The sequence below is a fragment of the Phalacrocorax aristotelis genome, chromosome 4, assembly GCF_949628215.1.
Source record: "Phalacrocorax aristotelis chromosome 4, bGulAri2.1, whole genome shotgun sequence".
NCBI lineage: Eukaryota > Metazoa > Chordata > Aves > Suliformes > Phalacrocoracidae > Phalacrocorax > Phalacrocorax aristotelis.
In genome coordinates this window covers 5585294-5603268 of record NC_134279.1, presented here as the reverse complement: position 1 = coordinate 5603268, position 17975 = coordinate 5585294, and the positions used below count along the sequence as shown (strand labels likewise).

The 17975-nt window shown below is 38.9% G+C and overlaps 1 protein-coding gene across 2 annotated transcripts in view; it reads right to left on the bottom strand.

Moving 5' to 3' along the window:
• The window catches only part of LOC142056008 (bifunctional heparan sulfate N-deacetylase/N-sulfotransferase 3), a 75665-nt gene that overhangs the window by 34253 nt on the left and 23437 nt on the right, over positions 1 to 17975 (bottom strand). For both annotated transcript variants that reach the window (XM_075090142.1, XM_075090143.1), the window contains exons 3-5: positions 9810 to 9897; positions 5970 to 6124; positions 2143 to 2328 (exon numbers count right to left, since the gene is read on the bottom strand). In XM_075090142.1, coding sequence (XP_074946243.1) covers positions 2143 to 2328; positions 5970 to 6124; positions 9810 to 9897 — 429 coding nt within the window. The remainder of the gene's footprint in view (positions 1 to 2142; positions 2329 to 5969; positions 6125 to 9809; positions 9898 to 17975) is intronic.

The following is a 17975-nucleotide window of genomic DNA, read 5'->3' as shown; positions in this document are numbered from 1 at the left end:
CTGACACATGATGAATTTTGCCAATAATGCTCATGTTATAAGAAAGATCGGCTTCTCCTTCAACTGTGCTAGTTTTGTAAGACCAGTTGCAATAAAAAGTAGCATAAACAAAAGCATGTATTTTTAAAAACACGCAAAGAACAAGCCTTTTGAATACGAGAAACTAATAAAGGTAGTTAAGGCTTCCAGTAGAACTTAAAAATATTTTCTATCAACTTCAGAAAATAATTTGCTGGAGAGTATTTCCATTATGTCTATTTTTTATGGAAAATCAACAGCTGATTATTGGTGTTCACACATAATTCTTAAACTGTGATTGTCCTCAAACATTTTAGTCCAATTTAGAACATTTATTACATGATAGCTTAAAGTTTTAAAGCATACAAATCCCTTACTTGACATAGACTGCGGTTCTGTAGATACACTTTTATTTCTTGTCATTTCATTTCTCAACATCTTTTTTGTAATGTACAGGATACTGTGACCACAGATCATAAACCCCGAGTTGTCAGAAAATGTATGGAATTTGTCTGTTTGCTATAAATGTGCATATATTTTTTTAAAAACCTTTGGATTTTACTGATGAAATATGAGAACAATTCTTCACAGAGGCAGGGAATGAAGCTGTACTGGATGGGAAATGCTCTGGCAAATCTTACACAACGATTTTATTACGGAATGTATTCATCACTATAAGCCTGCAGATGTAAAATATTAATGCATTTGCCCTGGAGAACTGAAAGCTTGAGACTCCCAGAACAGGTGGTTTTATACGACTGTTCTTGGAAATAGATTTTTGGCCCAAGTGTCCTCCTGTTAAATATCTTTATGTATCTTCAAATAACATGTTTTTACAAAAATTTATGATAGAGACTTTTGGAGATTCTGAGACTCAATCAGTCTTCCTCAGGTGCTTCATGTCCCCTGAGCATACCCACAAAACCATTATTTTACATGCAGCTATTGCTTTGAGGAGAACAAACTATCACTCAAATCTGTATGGTGTCAATTTTTCCTGGATATCTGGACATCATTTTGGTTTGCTTCATCCAAAAATAGATCAAAACTTTTAAATATTATTCTTTTGCTTAGAAAAATGGTATCCATGGTAACTCAAGGACAATACCAGAATTCTGTTATAAGCTAAGGGGCGGTCTTGCGCTAAGGCACTTGGACCCTCCAAAACTGCTTGCTGCAGCCAGAGGTATAACGCAGTACACACTCTAGGATCTTTCCCATTCACCGCTCTCCCACACGCTCCAAAAGAAAGTTATGAGAGAACACACCATCAACTATTTTGGAAAGTTGTTTTGAAACACTTCTCAGACAATAACGACAATATGTGAATCAGAAATAGCCTACGCCCCAGTGACCAGATGGTATTAGCATAACGCCTTCCATGTCAGTTTTGTATAACCCCCTTTGGCAAATACTGCTGTCAGTGAACAACGCTGTGAATTATGTAATACAGAAAAATTGTGTGATTTGACTCATGGCTGTCTCAGCAGAGCAGTTTCGTAGCCTGGAAGGGGGTGTGGGGGATGTGCGTGTGTCGTCTTCCCCTCCAACCTTCTGAGCGTTTGCCCTGCATCCAGACCGATCGCCGGGGCTCAAAGCCTAGCTGTGGGGTTAAGCCACTGCGCAAAGCGCAGTTCACATTTCTGTATGGCACGAAGCAAAACGAGGGCAACTGTGCACCGTTCAAATGGAAGAAGAAATATTTATGCACCAAGATCCAGATTCTCAGATGGCATAAACTGGCAAAACTCTTTTGCAGTTAATGGTACTATGCAAATTTAAAACCTGCTAAAAATCTAACCCATAATACTCTGTTAAAAGATGCAAAGTTGACTTTTTCCTTGAGGTCTCTGAACCATTATTAACAGTAGGACTAGAACAGTTAACAGCCTGTTAACTGTTAGCAGCAGGGTGCCTGGAGGCCACCTTCATCAGCAGTAACATCATCGGCAACAGACTGATTTTAATTAACAAGATACTGTCAAATATATCTTGCTACTTATGCACAGCAATATGTGCTTCTCACAACGTGAACTTTCAGGATGCTGTGCTTTTCCACTTAAAAATAAATTGTTCATAAAATGGTAGAGTGGCTGTAACATGGATGTCATAAATCCAACTCACCATGATATTTTTGTGGATGAAGCCTCGTCTATACCGTGCAGGCTTCAGATGTGGGTATTCTTCTGTGCTGGTAACTCTGATATTCCAGACCTTTTTCCAGGCATCATAAAGTTGAACATGTACTGGATAGACTCCAGAATGGTGTGGAGCCACTGCATAGCCCAAATCAGTTGGAATACCATGTTCCTAAAACAAAACAGAAGAATGACTGCTTTCAAAAATTTAAGAAACTTGATGTTTTGGCAGTCCTCAAATCTTTTGTTTGTGAGAGATCAAGAACAGGTTTGAAATGCAAATAACAGTGATATCAAAATATCCTGATATGTAAGGGAGATGGAAGGCAGCATGGTGAAGATGAAACACAGGATTTTAATACAAAAGCCTTTTTAATAAATATTTTTATGAGTAGGTAGGAAAGGCTGATATAGATGTATTTTACATTGATTTCTTCAAACTACATTAAGCAGAAAGCTGCACTCTTTCAAAGTTCTTGCAAGAAATTTGCTCACAAACTAAGAATTCAGAGGGAAAATTGCTGGCACATATTCAACACCACAGGTAGCATTTGGCAGTTACAATAACAAAAGTGTGATTTCCACTACATGCCCCTACACAATTACTTGGATTGTTAGCTGAATTTCAGAGAGTCACTGCATTTCCCCTCTAGTCCACTCAAAACATAAAACCATATTAAAAAACCAGCTTAACCATTTTAGTGTCATTTTAGAAAAGGAGAAAAGACAACCACTTGTAAAATTCTGAAGATAATAGGCAGATGTTGTAGACTCACTGCTTTTGTAGTACATCATCTATTTTCGCGGATTCCTGTCATTTATCTTGTTTACATACTGACCTTGCTGGTATTAACCTCCTCTTGACATTCAATACATTTTCTTTCCAGTTTCTGGTTTCCAGCATACTCTAATGAATTTTGACACCTTTTATCCCTTCTTTCAGGTTGCTTTTCAAAGGAACAGTATAGCAGATATTTCTTTGATAGTCTGATTAGCAGATTACACCCTTCATAAGTTGTTGTTGCAATGACTTAAGAAAAGTGCCTTTGCACAACCTTTGAATTATGTTTAAGAGGTTTTTATACTGTTTGTCCTTGTATGGTCATCTTCACCATATTTTCTAATCATACTTTGTATGCAAAGGTAAGAGCTGGTTGATACTTGGGTCTCTTCCTTTGAATAAACTAGTTACTAAGGAATATGTAAAGCTCTAAGTCTTATCTCAAAGAAACATGGGTGCATGACCTTAATAGAGTCATCCTTCTCCATCTTTGCTGGAGGAGGACTGGACTACTGCAGGAAAGCTAATGTACTGGACTTAAAAAGCTTTGTCAGGATTCAATATTAGACTTATTTGTTATAATTTAAATATTACAACTTTACTAACAGCTCAAAACAAAGCAAACTCACAAAAAGCAGCATTCGCTTCTGCTCTGGAAGAATGTGAGAAATGAGACCTTAAAGATCTGAAGCCTGCAAGGGAAGAAAGCTATTTTTATCTCACTAAAGGGCTACTTTGAACCTAGCGTAATGGTGTGTGTAACAGACAGGTATGGTTTAATCACAGTTGAGAACCCAAATTTTTCTATATTAAAAAAAAGCTGGGGAAATTATTATTTCCCTTTAGCAATTTGTGGCACACATAATGGGGCACAAGATTTTGCCACCATAAGGCCGGTACAGCTTTTGGAATTCTCGTAAGGCCATACTGCTTCTAGGTGAGATCCAAACATCCCATCAGCGACGCCGCTGCACCCAGGGTGCGCATCACCTGCTGGCTTACAGCTGGGGTGCACTACGTGTAATCTGCCAGAGTAGGAATGAGTAAGATCTGGCCTATTTGCTTTACTGCATGGGGAGATAAAGAATGGCTATGCCATCAGTTACACAGCTTTACACTATTTAATTCCATCACAGATATTTCAATTCCTCTTCCTTTTATCTTTCCTACTTCCCTTAAGCATGCATATATATCAGAAAGAAAAATCTTTAGAGAACGTGTAAGAAATTGCATTCTCTAATGTCCCATTTAATCTCCTTCATTCAGCTACAAACAAGTGTCTGATTTTTCAGGGTTCTTCCCTTCAAGTTTTACAGTATGCAGTAATAAATATGTAATTAAAATCTTTCATTCTAATTATGAGCCTATCATCTTCAATGTATCAGCGTCTCCATTATTTCTTAGTGACTGTAATTCTCAAGCTGAGCATTTCACACACAATATACGCAGTCAGTTTGATAATGCATGAGGCATCAGCAATTTCAGCCTCTTTCACAAAAGCAGGATACTTATCTTTGTTATTAATTTAAATGCTTTAAGCAAATGAAACATAATGAGTAGCTTCATGTCTATATGTCTATACATAGCTTCAGACATGAAAAACATTTAATGTAAGGTACCTCTAAGTATTAAGAACATTGAAAGTAGTAAAAAAATTAGAAATTGATGAAGTTACCTAAAACAGGGTTGAATATGAATTATTCTACCATCATACTTTAATAGTTACATACTGTAGCCTAATCCCAGAGGATGTCTTAGGTCACACCAGAACTACAAGAACTGATTTAATTTTCAGGGAGCTTGCAACAGAACAGAGAGTCATAGAAAAAAAGGGAATTTTGGATGCAGGATTTCTAAATTTTCATGGTTCCAACTTCTACTACAATGTTTCTTTAAAGGAAACAGTAAAATTGAGCTGGCCCATACTGAGTACAACTGTAGTTTACAGTAAATTTGGTAAAATCTTTGGTCAAAAGAAAGCATATACCTTACTTAAAAGCAAAGTTCTCAAATACAGATTTTAATTGCTTGATATTCTAGGTCTATACCTTCCTCCTACACTCACTGACACGTCCCCATAAGTGCACCTTTTTTTGTTCTGGTATTCCAAATCCCCCTGCTCTTTCAAGAAACTCAGTCATTACCTACCAGCTATAGAGCAACCAGTATATTTGGAAAAGGGAGAAGTAAAATGAGGCAGTTGGAAGAGTACATGTATTTCAGCAAACAAGTTATGTTTGCAGAGATCTTCTGATATAACACTACTTTATGTCTTTACATTGGACCATTTCTTAAAAAAAAAAAAAAAAGTACTCCTTATGGCAGTTTGGTTTGGTTTTATTGTATGAAATTAACTGTAGAGAAAAGGTACGTCTGTTTCTCTAGTACCCTCAGACCTAAAGATTTGGTTTTATTTTTTCTTAGGTTCTCACTTTTTTCAGAGTTTTGCTGTGAATAATTAGTTAGTAAAGGCAATGCTTTTCAAAACAAGTTTTTAATAAAGCTGATCCATACTGAATAAACAAGATTTTATTAGGTATCACCGCAGAAAAGTATCTTTGAAAATGTGGCTAACTTCATTAATCCTAACACGCAATGTTTTCATAAAGTTATTTTACACATTTTGATGGAATATTTATTCTTTCAAAAAAATGGATTTTTTTCTAATCCAGAAAATGGGTTATTTGGACAAAAAATTATTTAGGAAAATACTGAAACAGATAAAATTTTATCTATATTGACTTTTCAAGATGGGAACATATTAATTCTTAATTCTGAAATAATTTTCCCATTAATAATTTTTCATAAAGTAATTAAAATAACTCAAACTTAATTGCAAAGGAGATCCAAACTGTAGAGAAAGGGACTTTTCATAGCACAAAACAGTGATTGCAAAAAGCACTGTATCACAACTTTTTTTCTTCAATTCATTGAAATTAAAAGAAATTCTACAAGGATTGATTTTCCAACAAAATAGGAATAATGGTTTCTGAATACCTAAATTCAATATAAAATGCAAAAATCTAACTCACTAGGGCGAATTTTTTGTTGAGGATCATCTGCTCCACCAGTGACGACTCATTGTGGAAGAGATGAGGCTGCATGTGACTCCACATATGGGGAAACCACCAAAACTCATCTACAGACCTCAACAGCAGGTCATCGCCTTCATCCTCCTCTTCAGTGCCTGAAAAAAAAAAAATCTCTGAAGTCTCTAGTTCCGTTATATTCTTACAAATGTTTGAAAATGTAAGAAATTACCATAATAAAATGTGACCATTTAAAGTACTGAGGATTTTAATGTTTCCAAGTACACGTTCCTTCTCCTGAAGTAACTATAGCCATGTAAAAGACTGAGAGCCCCATTTTCACGGCATCTCGAATGCATGGTACAACACTGTCCTCACATGCATGTGCTATATCAGTAACATCAGTAGCTAAAGGACAGAATCAGAGAAATTGTATACAAGACAGTTTAATAGGCAGTATAAATTAAAATGTTGACAACTTGTTTCTGGTATTCCGTACCCAAAGTAAATTCACTCCCCAGTCAAACTTCTTTTCCTTTTGTTACCTACAATACGTGGAAGTACTTTTTCCCAGCAGCCTTTTCAAAGTATTATGCATAATACAGTTATTTTCTCTTCTCCACTAATTCCTACCTTTCTGCTCATAGCCTGTTTGGGAGCTCTCAGAAATCTGCATCTTTGAAGAGACTTAAAGGGTGGCTGAAGCTCACCTAGTTAATGCTCAGGCCCAGGCCTGTCTTTTCCAAGGCTCTCCTGCCTGCTCCTGAGAACGCGGTGCAGGGAGCAGGCCCTGCAGCCATTTCTAACTGCGGTGCTGATGAAGAGGAATCACTCCAGCAGCAGCGTACGGCCCTGTTGTTTTACCACACCTCTTGTGTTGCAGCTACAGCAGTAAATAAGCCTGTGGCAGGGCCTGCCCTCCAACCCTGAGCTGACTGGCCGCTTTGACACTCATAAATCCTCCCAGCTTGTGAGGGAAGCTCCCGCTGGGACAGGCCCAGGCCCAGGCCCCTGCCCCTGCTCCCGCGGGTGCAGGCAGTGGGGGCTGGCCGGGATCCTGAGCACTCCAGGGGCCATTCACACAATCTGAGGGCAATGACAACCCGCTCTCGGTGCTTGGGCCGTGCCTCGGCTCTGTATAACATACTCACAGAGATTCAGCCCAGGTATCTGACAGCACCTTGCGGCCGGGAAGTGTCAGGGTCTAATTAGCTGGCAGATCAGAGGACACCCCCTCAACCCCAAGCCCAGACATTTATCCTAGTCCCAGTGCACTTTTAATGACAGGCTAGCCCCGTCAAAGGCAGCCAAATTTAAATAACCCCTTAATGGGCTGCTGTATAAAGACTGTATGAACTGAGCTTTGACGACCTATAGCTTAACACAGCTTCATGGTGTGCCTGCTTCTTCCTTTTCTGATTTTCCTACTCCCACCAGCGATCAACACAACTTGACAAATTCTTTCTCTCTCAGCACTTTGCAACATCTATTCTCCTTATTCAGTCTTTTAGCCAAATGTTCAGCTCTGATGCTTTCTGCACCCGTACGGCCATACTCTCACTAACCCTATACACCTTTTGCTTTTTCTTCTTTCCTTCAGCAAACCTTGTCTGACATACCTTCACTATTGTGATTTTATTCCTCATTACCTCTGAGGGAACTACAGCAGTGGATGAAAAATGTGGGCAGACATACATAAAGATGGATCAGTATTTGTAGGATCATTAGATTTTAGGACTTCACGTTGGTCCGTGGGGCCCTGTGGATGTTCACAGGCTATCAAAGAAAGTGACAGGAGTGCCTAAAGGTCATACGATAGCCAGGTCAGGGAGAAGAAGCCATATCAAGAAAGGATATCAAGAAAGAGATGGGCTGTAATGGAGACAGGCTCAACTCATTCAGTTTACAGCCAGTAACTGGGTCAACGTGTACTACAAACATGCAATTCCTTTGCCAAATCCTGCTCAGCCAAACCCAGGAAACCCATGTGCATGTTCCCTCCAAAGCACCTGAACTGTCAACTGAGGCAAAGGAAATGGTCTGGGAAGTGTCTCTGCCTGCTGAGACACTGGCAGGTGACAAACTTGACAGGACCATTCTCCTGGGCTGTTCTAGGCAAAAGAAAGGGAGGAAGGGATGGGAATGGATGGAGCAGATGAAATGATGAATGTGAAAAAGTTAAGACATCTCTAGTCTCTCTGAACTGTGCAGGTGACACCTGGACTGCAGGAGCAAAACCTGGACATTTACCAAGTCTAGCTGAAGTCTGCTGAGCCCAAGAGGGACCTGTGGAGAGACACTGCATCCCCAGCTGCTTTCCTTTCCAGCTGTTCAGCTCTAAATAACAGACTTCTTTTGCTGCCTCTTCTCTTCATAATATGACAAGCAATACTGCCCAAGGTGCACAGCTGAGCACAAGAAGAGTCACACTCATCCCTCTGTTATGTAACATGCACAGCAGTTGAGCTTTTTCAAGCTCCGTAAATCTTTCTCTGGTTTTGGAGAAATCCAGTTTTGGTTCCTAGTCTCAGCTAGCATGTCCCTTCACTTCCCTCTTTTCATATTAACATCCTTCAACTCTGACATTCTCTTGTGTTGTCTTTTGTCTCTCTCATCCAGGCTCTGATGTTGTCCTATTTTGCATGTGTTGTCGTCTTTCTGTTTGACAGTAGAGAGCACCTTCTTTCTTCTATATCACATCCTATTTAATACCTAATCTTTTATTTCTCCCTATTTCTACAGTCCTTTAAGTATGAAATTATTTTAAAGGGTAATACATATTGCTATATCTCTACAGAAGAGATTAAACTATCCAAAAGGATAAACTGTGGTAGCTCAACAGATCTCTCAGTAATTCAATTGAAAATTTCATTTGATCAGTGGAATTTACTGCTCAACAACAGGTTGAAAGGAACTGAATTTTAATAAAAGGGGAGGAGGAGTTCAACCTGTTCCACACTGGCACCTAATACAGGCATCACAGCTTACTAGAATTACAGGTGCCTCATACCAAGATGTTCCAGCCTACCTAAAATTACCACCCTAAATTCTCTATGTGCTCAGGAAACAGCTGCAGAAAAAAATTGAGTTCACCTATTCTGCATGCCACCCTCTCCACATCTCCTGGAAGAGGTTCTGTAGTGAGTGTCTGAGCTAGTTCAAATTGAATGAAATTATAAAGCAACAGTAAGACATGTGTTTATTCCACCATCAGGATTGATTTTACTGTTACCCAGTGACACATATATGACACATATATGACACATACGTAACACATAACCCCCACAGAAAGCCGTCATCCCAAGCTCAGGCTGCTTCTTGCAAGGTTTCCTCCTGGCCCTATGACTCTGCCACTTCTGCGTGTCCCACCTTGCAGGAGGAATCTCCTCTTAGTCAGGAAACTTAATAGTTCAACAGGACACTTTTCTGAAAGGCTTAGTTTTTGTCTTAGAAACTACAGCTTGCCTTCCCTACTTCCACATCAACACTCTACTTATTGGACTATCATGCAAGGAATGGGCACCTTTTTTTTTTTTAAAATAAGAGAAATGTTGCTGCAAAGAGATGATTACAGACTCTACCTACATGGTTATTTCCAGACAGACTACAGCTCAAATAAAAGGTTAATCCTGTATCATAACTTTAGGAGAAAAATGTGATTTGGTAAATCATACAAATGTATGTTCCAAAGCAACCTGGAAGAAAGAAAAATATGATTTTTTTTTTAGTTATCCTATTATGAAGAAAACTCTTATTTGGACCCTTAGTCTCCATCATTCCTACTTTCCTCATACTACAAAAAACACCATCAAAATGAAAGCGATTTTAGTATTTAATTCTTACCTGTGTGATAAAATTTCCCTGAAAATCCCAGGTTGAAAGTAAAATTTGTAATCTGAGCTCTCAAAAGATTCTGAGTGTCAAGCAGGGCCTGAAAAAAAACAACCCACCATATAAACATATCTGTAGAAAATGATACCTGGCACAGAAATTTGATATAACAATAGAAATATTTTTACAGGTATATGTCTTTTCAGTTGGTTTTGTTATTCAAAAATAGCTCTTTATATTTGACAGAGTAACAACAGATATTTTTGTTACCATGTAAAGATTAAAGACAGCATGCAAACTCCATAGTTTTCCTCATAAAGATGACCAGCTATTAAATACTGTTTTACTCCCTGAATCATGAGATAGGTAAACAAAGGCGCACACCAGAGAAAAGATCTTCCACTGATTACTCAGTAAACCTGGGACACAACCAGGAATGAAATTCAGATCTCTTGCGCCCCCAGCCGCTGCTCCATTCATTGGGGTGAACAGCATCTATTAGAATTACGTTTCTCTAGATCAGGTCAAGTACATACACAGCATTTTAGCCATGTTTCAAAATTACTAGTAATGAAAGAAGAAAATCCAGAAAGAGAGAAGCTTGATGAAGCCTATTCCACATCCAAGAACTTAATCCTAACTTCCCCCAAATTCTGAGTCATTTCTCAGACAGCTAACATGCTGGCTGTCAGCATACATGTACTTGCACTAAATTAATACAAACAAAAAAACAGTGTGCAGGAAGAAAGGGGAAAGCTATTGTTCATCAGATACAGCTTCATTCTTTGATTTCAATATGCTCTTCTTGATTTGTTACTCCCAAGGTTTACGTATTACTTTCAGGAGTTATCTCCCAACCTCTTATGCTCTGCTGTTGTTCTCTCTCTCTGTTTTCCAGGTGTAACAAAGAAACCTAGCTTTCCAATGCAAAACAAAACTTTACAAAGCAAGAACAAAACATAAGAGCAGAAAGCCTCCTCTAAAATGAGACTTGGAGGAATTCCTCCAAACAGCCTGCCTTCAACTGAGTGCTTGATAGTTCGTCATTTATACAGGTTTACATAAATTTGGCTACAACACACACACTCTTGGAGACAGGCATTCATGCAGTACCTTTGAAAAAAAAGAAAATATACATCAGAAGTCAGAGAGTTTTCAAAGCACAATTATAGCACAATGATTTTAATATAGTGATTAAAAGCAATACTATTATTTAATCACTATTATATAGTGATTAAAAGCAATACAATTGTCAGAAATTAGTAACTCTAAGTATGTTATGAAAGGGGAGTGCATTTAAAAGGATCAAAAAAGATTAAAATCACTGCAGACATTCAAAGGTTTAAAGGTCTAATAGACTCCCCACTCTTGAAATTCAATGACAATTTGGTGCCCTGAAAAATATGAGCCCATAATTTTAATTCCAGTTTCTTTGGACATCTTCATTATATGAGTAATTTGTCTACAATTATTTTTTTAACCGGAATGGCAATGACAAAATATTAGCACGGAAGTCAAGTCCAGCTTTAGATGTAGGCATAGCATATTCAAGTTACAGTTAGTTAAAATATGACCTATTTAACAGATGGAAGTGATATCCACCTTATTAGAGAAACTTTTGGGCATACGAGCTCTTCTTCAGGTCTTTTCCAGGGCTCATTTTTGTCTGTTGTAATAAAAGTATGACCTCCACCTGCAACCTCTGTCAAGCCTGTTTCCTTACACCATCATACCTACAACATTACAGTGACAAAAATCAGGCAAAGGGTGACAATAGCAGAGGCTCCCCTGTGCACCAAGCTCAAGAGAGGCCCAAGGCAGCAGGCCCAGCTGAGCTCCTGTTCCCAGTATGAGGTGGCCACTGGTGCATCCGTCCCTGCTCTGTGCTCGCCTTTCCCAGCACTCCCTTTCCAGAGCTGAGCATTTCCACCTGGCCCTGTGCCTGTGGTGCTGCCCGAAGTGGAACACAGCAGCTCTCCAGTCCTCTACTCCTGCATCTGAGGGAGGCCTCAGCAAGCTCACTAACCTTGTAGCTCTGCCTGGCTCAGGGAAGCTGGTGCTTGAGGGAGCTGATCTGCAGCAATAGGAGAGACAGTCATTTGTCCCTGTCCTGGAGGGCTCCAAAATTGAATTTTGCTGACACGACTGATAAAACATGAGTGGTTTAAATTCTGAGTCATCAGCAGTACTTGCCTTGTTCACCATTTCAGTGGACCAGAACATTATGCCTAAGTACATTCATTAAATATATATTAATCACAAAAGTAAATCTGTGAAAGAACCATCACTTTTCTGCCTCCTCTTTCTTAAGGTCCTCCCAGATCTGGAAGTAATTCGCCTCTCCCACTGTCTTCCTCAGCAGTGTAGCTCCAGCAACAACAGTACAGGCAGTTTCAAAGAACAGTACTAGTAAGGTAAAGATCATCTCCTTTCACTGGAAAACCTGAAAAAAGTCCTGCGAACAAGAAGCTTTCCAAAGGAATGAGTAAAATGAAGCACAGAATGGAGATAATTGAAAACAAGCTGGAGACTTCTGAAGTGGAATATTAAGAGAAAAATCTTGCAACACTGTAGCAAGGGCTTTTGCACAGGCTGAGAGTGCAAAGATCACCAAGGAGACTTCTTATTCTAATGAAAAGTAGCAAATCTGCAGAGGATTTATTATGAAAGCCATCCTTGAGCTGCTGGGAACCTATTTAATGAAATAATTTTATCTTTGCACGGTTAAAAATGTAGGCGGCAAGTGATATGGCTATATTATCTTCTTATGTTAACAGTACATATTGTTGAATGAAAGATATCCTGAGTGCAGCCTGACAGCAAGGTGGCACGAATGGGCTGCATAGTTCTTTCCCTCCAAATTACGTTAAGAGCTGCAAGCATTTTTTGAGCTGAAGGTCTCATCCTATACCTTTCTAACACCTTCTCAGCTTGTTGGCTCTAGTCTAGTCTCAACATGACAGAAAACCAGAATGGGAAAAATGAAGAGCAGCTGGAAACACCAGAGAAAGGTGACCTGGAAGGAGTCCTTTGCTGCACCTCCCCGGCACACTGCAGCTACAGGCCTGGCAGGAGAGTCGCAAACCCAGGCTTTCAAATGGGAGGAGGCAGAAGGGTAGCAAAGAGCCTGTGACGTTTCTATGATAATGCAACATAGAGTTTACTTCTGTGCTGGGAATTAATTTTGCTGGCGTACTTACCACCTTCTCGCCTCAATGACTGCCGGATGGCTGCAGTTTGTTTAGACCAGTCATGGTAAGACACTCCGAAAATCATGACATTCTAAAGGAAGTCTGAAGTTCACCTTTTACAGAACAAACTTTGAAGGCGATGCTGTTGGTTTTTTTGGCCGCAGTACTCTCGTTAAAATCAACAGAAGATCTCCTGCTAAAGCCTTGTGTTGGTGTTCGAAAATGTATCAGCTAATACCAACGCTGTTACTGCTCACCTGCTCCGCCTGCTCTGTCTGCAAAGAGGGAGGGCACAGACCTGCTGTGAACCGCTTTTTGTACAGACAAGCTGAGATAACATTTGAGTTGTCATGCCTATGATTATTTTCTGGGTGACTTGACATTTTACTCATCTCTCAGGTTCTAAAAACAAAATGTTAAAACTCATGAAAAATATATACTAGCAGATGGTCTATTGCTGTGAGTTACTATCAGAAAGACAGAAAGAGAGAAAAGTAGGGGGACGAAAAGCCTGAAATTTCATTTCTAAATGTTGTTTTATATGCTGAAGGTAAGCTGGTGATATTTTCTCTATATTTTATGATTGGTTTATGAACAGCCCCTCTGGGTACTTGTATGAGATGGTATATAACTACACGAGTACTGAAGATCATACTTTAAAAAATGTTTAGTTAAGCTTTCATATGTTTATAAATAATTATTTAGTGCATGCGTTATACTTCCACTGGTACTATAAGGAAAATAAATTGCTGGGTGCATAATCACTTTCACGTACATAGCTACAACAGAGTACTTTTCAACTATTCCTAAGCTCACATACTAGGTTCAGGAAATTCCTTGAGCTAGAAGCCAAATGTGAGAATTCAATATATGATCGAAGACCCCCTTCACTAACAGTGCAAAATAATCTCAGAAAAAGGCCCTGTTACAATCCAAGGAACAGACAAAAGTTATCCTGACAACAAGTGAGAGTTCTTTCAATCCTTGCATCTGACAAGTTTATTGTATAATGAAAGGAATACAAGAAGTCCTGTATGTTGTAAATAAAGCCAGATTCTCAGATAATTAATAAGCATCATCCAATTTAAGTTACTTCTGTTTAAAATCTGATGAAACATGTCAGCAAATGTAAGCTGCTGTAATTGCCAATGGGATTGACAAGGAGAAAATGGACTGTAAGATCACAAATGGAACAGAATGAAGAATGAGAATTATTCCTTAACTGAAATATTCACACAATGAAAATGCTTGAAAATTCCTGCCTTTGTACAGATGGCCTCTTTCTTTCTTGACAAACACAATTTTTAACTCTTTTTATCACTTTTCATTCAGAAGTATCAACTTTATTAACAAAGGCAACATTTTTATTTTATTTTTCTTCCCTTACAGACAGGACAAACAGAGGCACAGACAGATGACACGGGTTGTCAAAAGCTCTTGCTCAAGTGAATCAGCAGTAAAGCCAAAGGTAAAACTCATAGCGCCAAACTTGCTTCCCATTTCCGTAGCCAGGAAACCATCCAGCCTCCTGTCCTCAAATATCTCGTTACATGATTTCACTTTATAGTCTGTCACAGAGAAGTCACAAGTATCAACTTGTCTTTGCTAAACAGACAGTAGTAATTTCTTTGGTATCAACAAAAATTTTCAGACCGCAACATCTTGGCTGATCAAACAAATAAATCAAGAATGCTCCGCTTCACCAAGAAGGAAGGATGGCTGCTTCTTGTAGTGATGCCAACATATTTACGACTATTTTCTTACTCGAAAGCTGTTGAACAACTTAGCCACTTGAAAAGCAGAATAGTTCAAAGCACTTAATTTTACTTGTAATCACATGGATTTTAACTGAATTGGCAAGCAGACAGACATAGCCTCACAATGCTGCAGCGTTAATATCTTAAACTTCAAATCACTACATGCTTTCATGTCAGTAACAAAAGCAAGAAAGGTCAGCTTCATAATTTTCCAAAAAGCCTATCTCCTCCCCTTTTTTTCAGGAATCAGGTCTCATCTCTCAATGCTTGCTTTACTATTTCATGTCTAACAATACTATCAAAGGAGCCATTAAATCAGGAATTACTTTGCTTTTGAGGAAAACTTCTAACATCATAACTGGCTCTTTAATACAGGCAAGGACTTCTGAAAAAGTAAAACAAATTAATAGAAAGTGTAATGTGAAAGGACATGAGTTAAGCAGAAGAAGCCCCTTTATGGGAGCTCTTATGCAGAAGTAGCTTTAATTTTCTGTATCGTATTTCCTCTTTAGTTTAATCCCTGCAAGAGAGGGAAGAAACAGAACTAAAGCCATTTTAGCTTCTGAGTGTAGTTCTTAATATAGGGGTTTAATGAGCTGTAACTGATGTGACGTCCTTTCACTTTGCACTTTTTGTGACATAGTTTTGCCTTTCCTGAGCACACCCGTGCCCTGAGAAGGGTTCTGCAGCTGCCAGTGCAAGCATACACACACCACGTGCCTCCCTCAAACTTCCCCTTCTGCAGAACCTGAACTTTTCTGAAGTGTCTATCCACATTGCAAACTCACTTGTAAATACAAGAGAGAAGAAAACAAAAGAAACAAAAAGAGAGTTGGGGAGCACATGGAAAAGACAATTGAGGAACATAACATATAAGTGACTGAAGTTCACATGTATGGTGCATACAAAAATTATAATTCTTGGAGCATTGTGCTTCTCTTCAGAGTTCAGCAGTCAGTATTTGGAATCTCCCAGATAAGTTTTGAGATTTGCTTTATCATGTTTTATATACCAGTTCCTAAGCTTAGAAGCACTAGCAAAGCATTCACTTTAGAGGCAATACATGGCACGGTGTGGCACAGAACAGAGGCCAGGCTAACAAGCTGTACCTGATCATCAATCCCAGGTTTGTCCTGGCACTGCTGAGGTCGATGGCAGAAAAGGAAGGAGGGGGGACACACTGCTGCGAAGGGAGAGATGAGGGGGAGGGAGCAGCGGAGAGCCACAAGGCATGTTGCAGCAGCAGTGTGGTGGGGGGAGCTGAAAGTGAGAAGCACCGAGATCGTGCTGGCAGGCGTTCAAGAAGCTATGGCAGCAATCAGGGATGGGAAGGCAGTGAGCAAGAATTTGGGGTGTTTGGAAGCAGCGTGGCAAGAAGAAACAGAAGACAGCCTCAATGAAGGTCCCTCCCACATGGCTGGGAATCATTATTTTATTAGACAGATTATTTTGCTTCTGAAGAAAAATGTTTCCCTCATGATAAATTATGTATCTTGGAACATCATTAAAATTCAATGTCTTTTCTTTCTGGATTTCCAAGATTAGCATTTTGACACCCATAGCCATAAACATTTAATCTATGCAGCAGAAAGAATAATTGCTTTGGGTATACTGGGCGTATCTGAAAAAATATTTTGAATATCCTTCAGACACAAGGAGAAGAATGCTTAAATTTTCTTTGACTGTGCACTCTCTTAACAAAGCTGACACTACAGGGAGGGCAAGAGAAGAAACAAAATATAATCTTCAGCTTTTTCTGCAAAGTGTTTAGCTGGCAGAGACCATAAATTATAAACAGACCTTACACTGTGTAAGTGGGGAAAGGACACTGCTTTACAGTTTGGTGGAAGCAAGGTGTCCAAAAGGACACAATACAGCAAAAATACAAAGACTGATGAAACAGGGATGGAAAAGCTAAACTGTTGATACTACGTATGTTCAAGTTTATAAAATATCAGATTCCACGTGAGCTGAAGACAACTATTCCTGCTACTTTGTACAACAAAATTAAAGTGGGGGGACAATGACCTGCTTATTAAGATACAGTAGCATCAAGAAACAAATTATTCTTCAATTAAAAAGATGGATTTTGGTAAGTCTACCAAGTTCTTCAAAACCACATGCCAGCAGGATGCCTATTTACAAAGGGCCATGCAACATAGTAGAGTTTAAGACAGCAAATGTGTGCAAAAATTCCTTGGAGACAAAACAAAATACCTGGTTTCAGTTACTTAAAAATTATTGTCATTTACTGCAGCAATTGTCTTTTTAAATTGTTAAACAGACGTGCCTTGGAGCCCAACTCTTAAATGTGCAGGACAGGGAAAGGTCCCACGGATTGCTTGGGTTAATTTGGACTGTCTGCCAGATCCATTCGCCTGAGTATCTTACCCAACTCCCTATAATATTAAGGCCCAGTTGAAGAAGTCAGTGTGGGTCTTTTCAATAAATTCAATAACCACCATTAACTGGGTAATCCAGCTTCTCTTCAAGGTGTCAATAAGACGAGGTATCAGGTGGGAGCCCAGTTACCTGCATCTTGGTTTTTCAGTGTCCTTTGAAAGACACACGGGACCTGATCTTCAGAAAATTCAGGAGTCACAGCTTTATGTGTGCAGGTGCTGTAACTAGGTATCTGCATTTGAGGTCCACTGAAGGATACTAAAAATATCAGTAGCCACTTTGGAAAATGTTGGGTCAAATGATTTCAATCAAAAGCTTTTTCATCAGCACACAGTTGTAATGTTACTGGGTCTTCCTTTGGATGTTGTTTTTTTTTTTAATCTCACATACAATAATGATCTTGATGACGGTCCAATTATACATTTTCAAGTAATTAGGCTCTTTCATCTAGGTAAATCATTTGTACAACCAAGAGATTTAAGAAACATTTCTAACTTCCTTCACCAGCTTCTAGCTTCTTGGAGGTTGAGACAGTGGCTAAGAATAAGCTAATTATGGCAAGGTAAGTTGAAGGTTTCAAATATGTGGTGCCAATACTATTTAATAAAGTAATTAGCATGCTGTTTTCAGGATTCTGTATGAAATTCTGTATTAGCTCTTAACTGAACTGTACTTTGATGAAAGAGGTTACTATTACTAAACAGCTAAATGATCCTGTTATTCTGAAGTTAACAGAAATAAAATCCTGCATTCCTTTTAATTAAAGTTCAAAAAAAACACCACCAAGCCAATTGAAATAGAACTAATAAACACCCTACTACTCCATA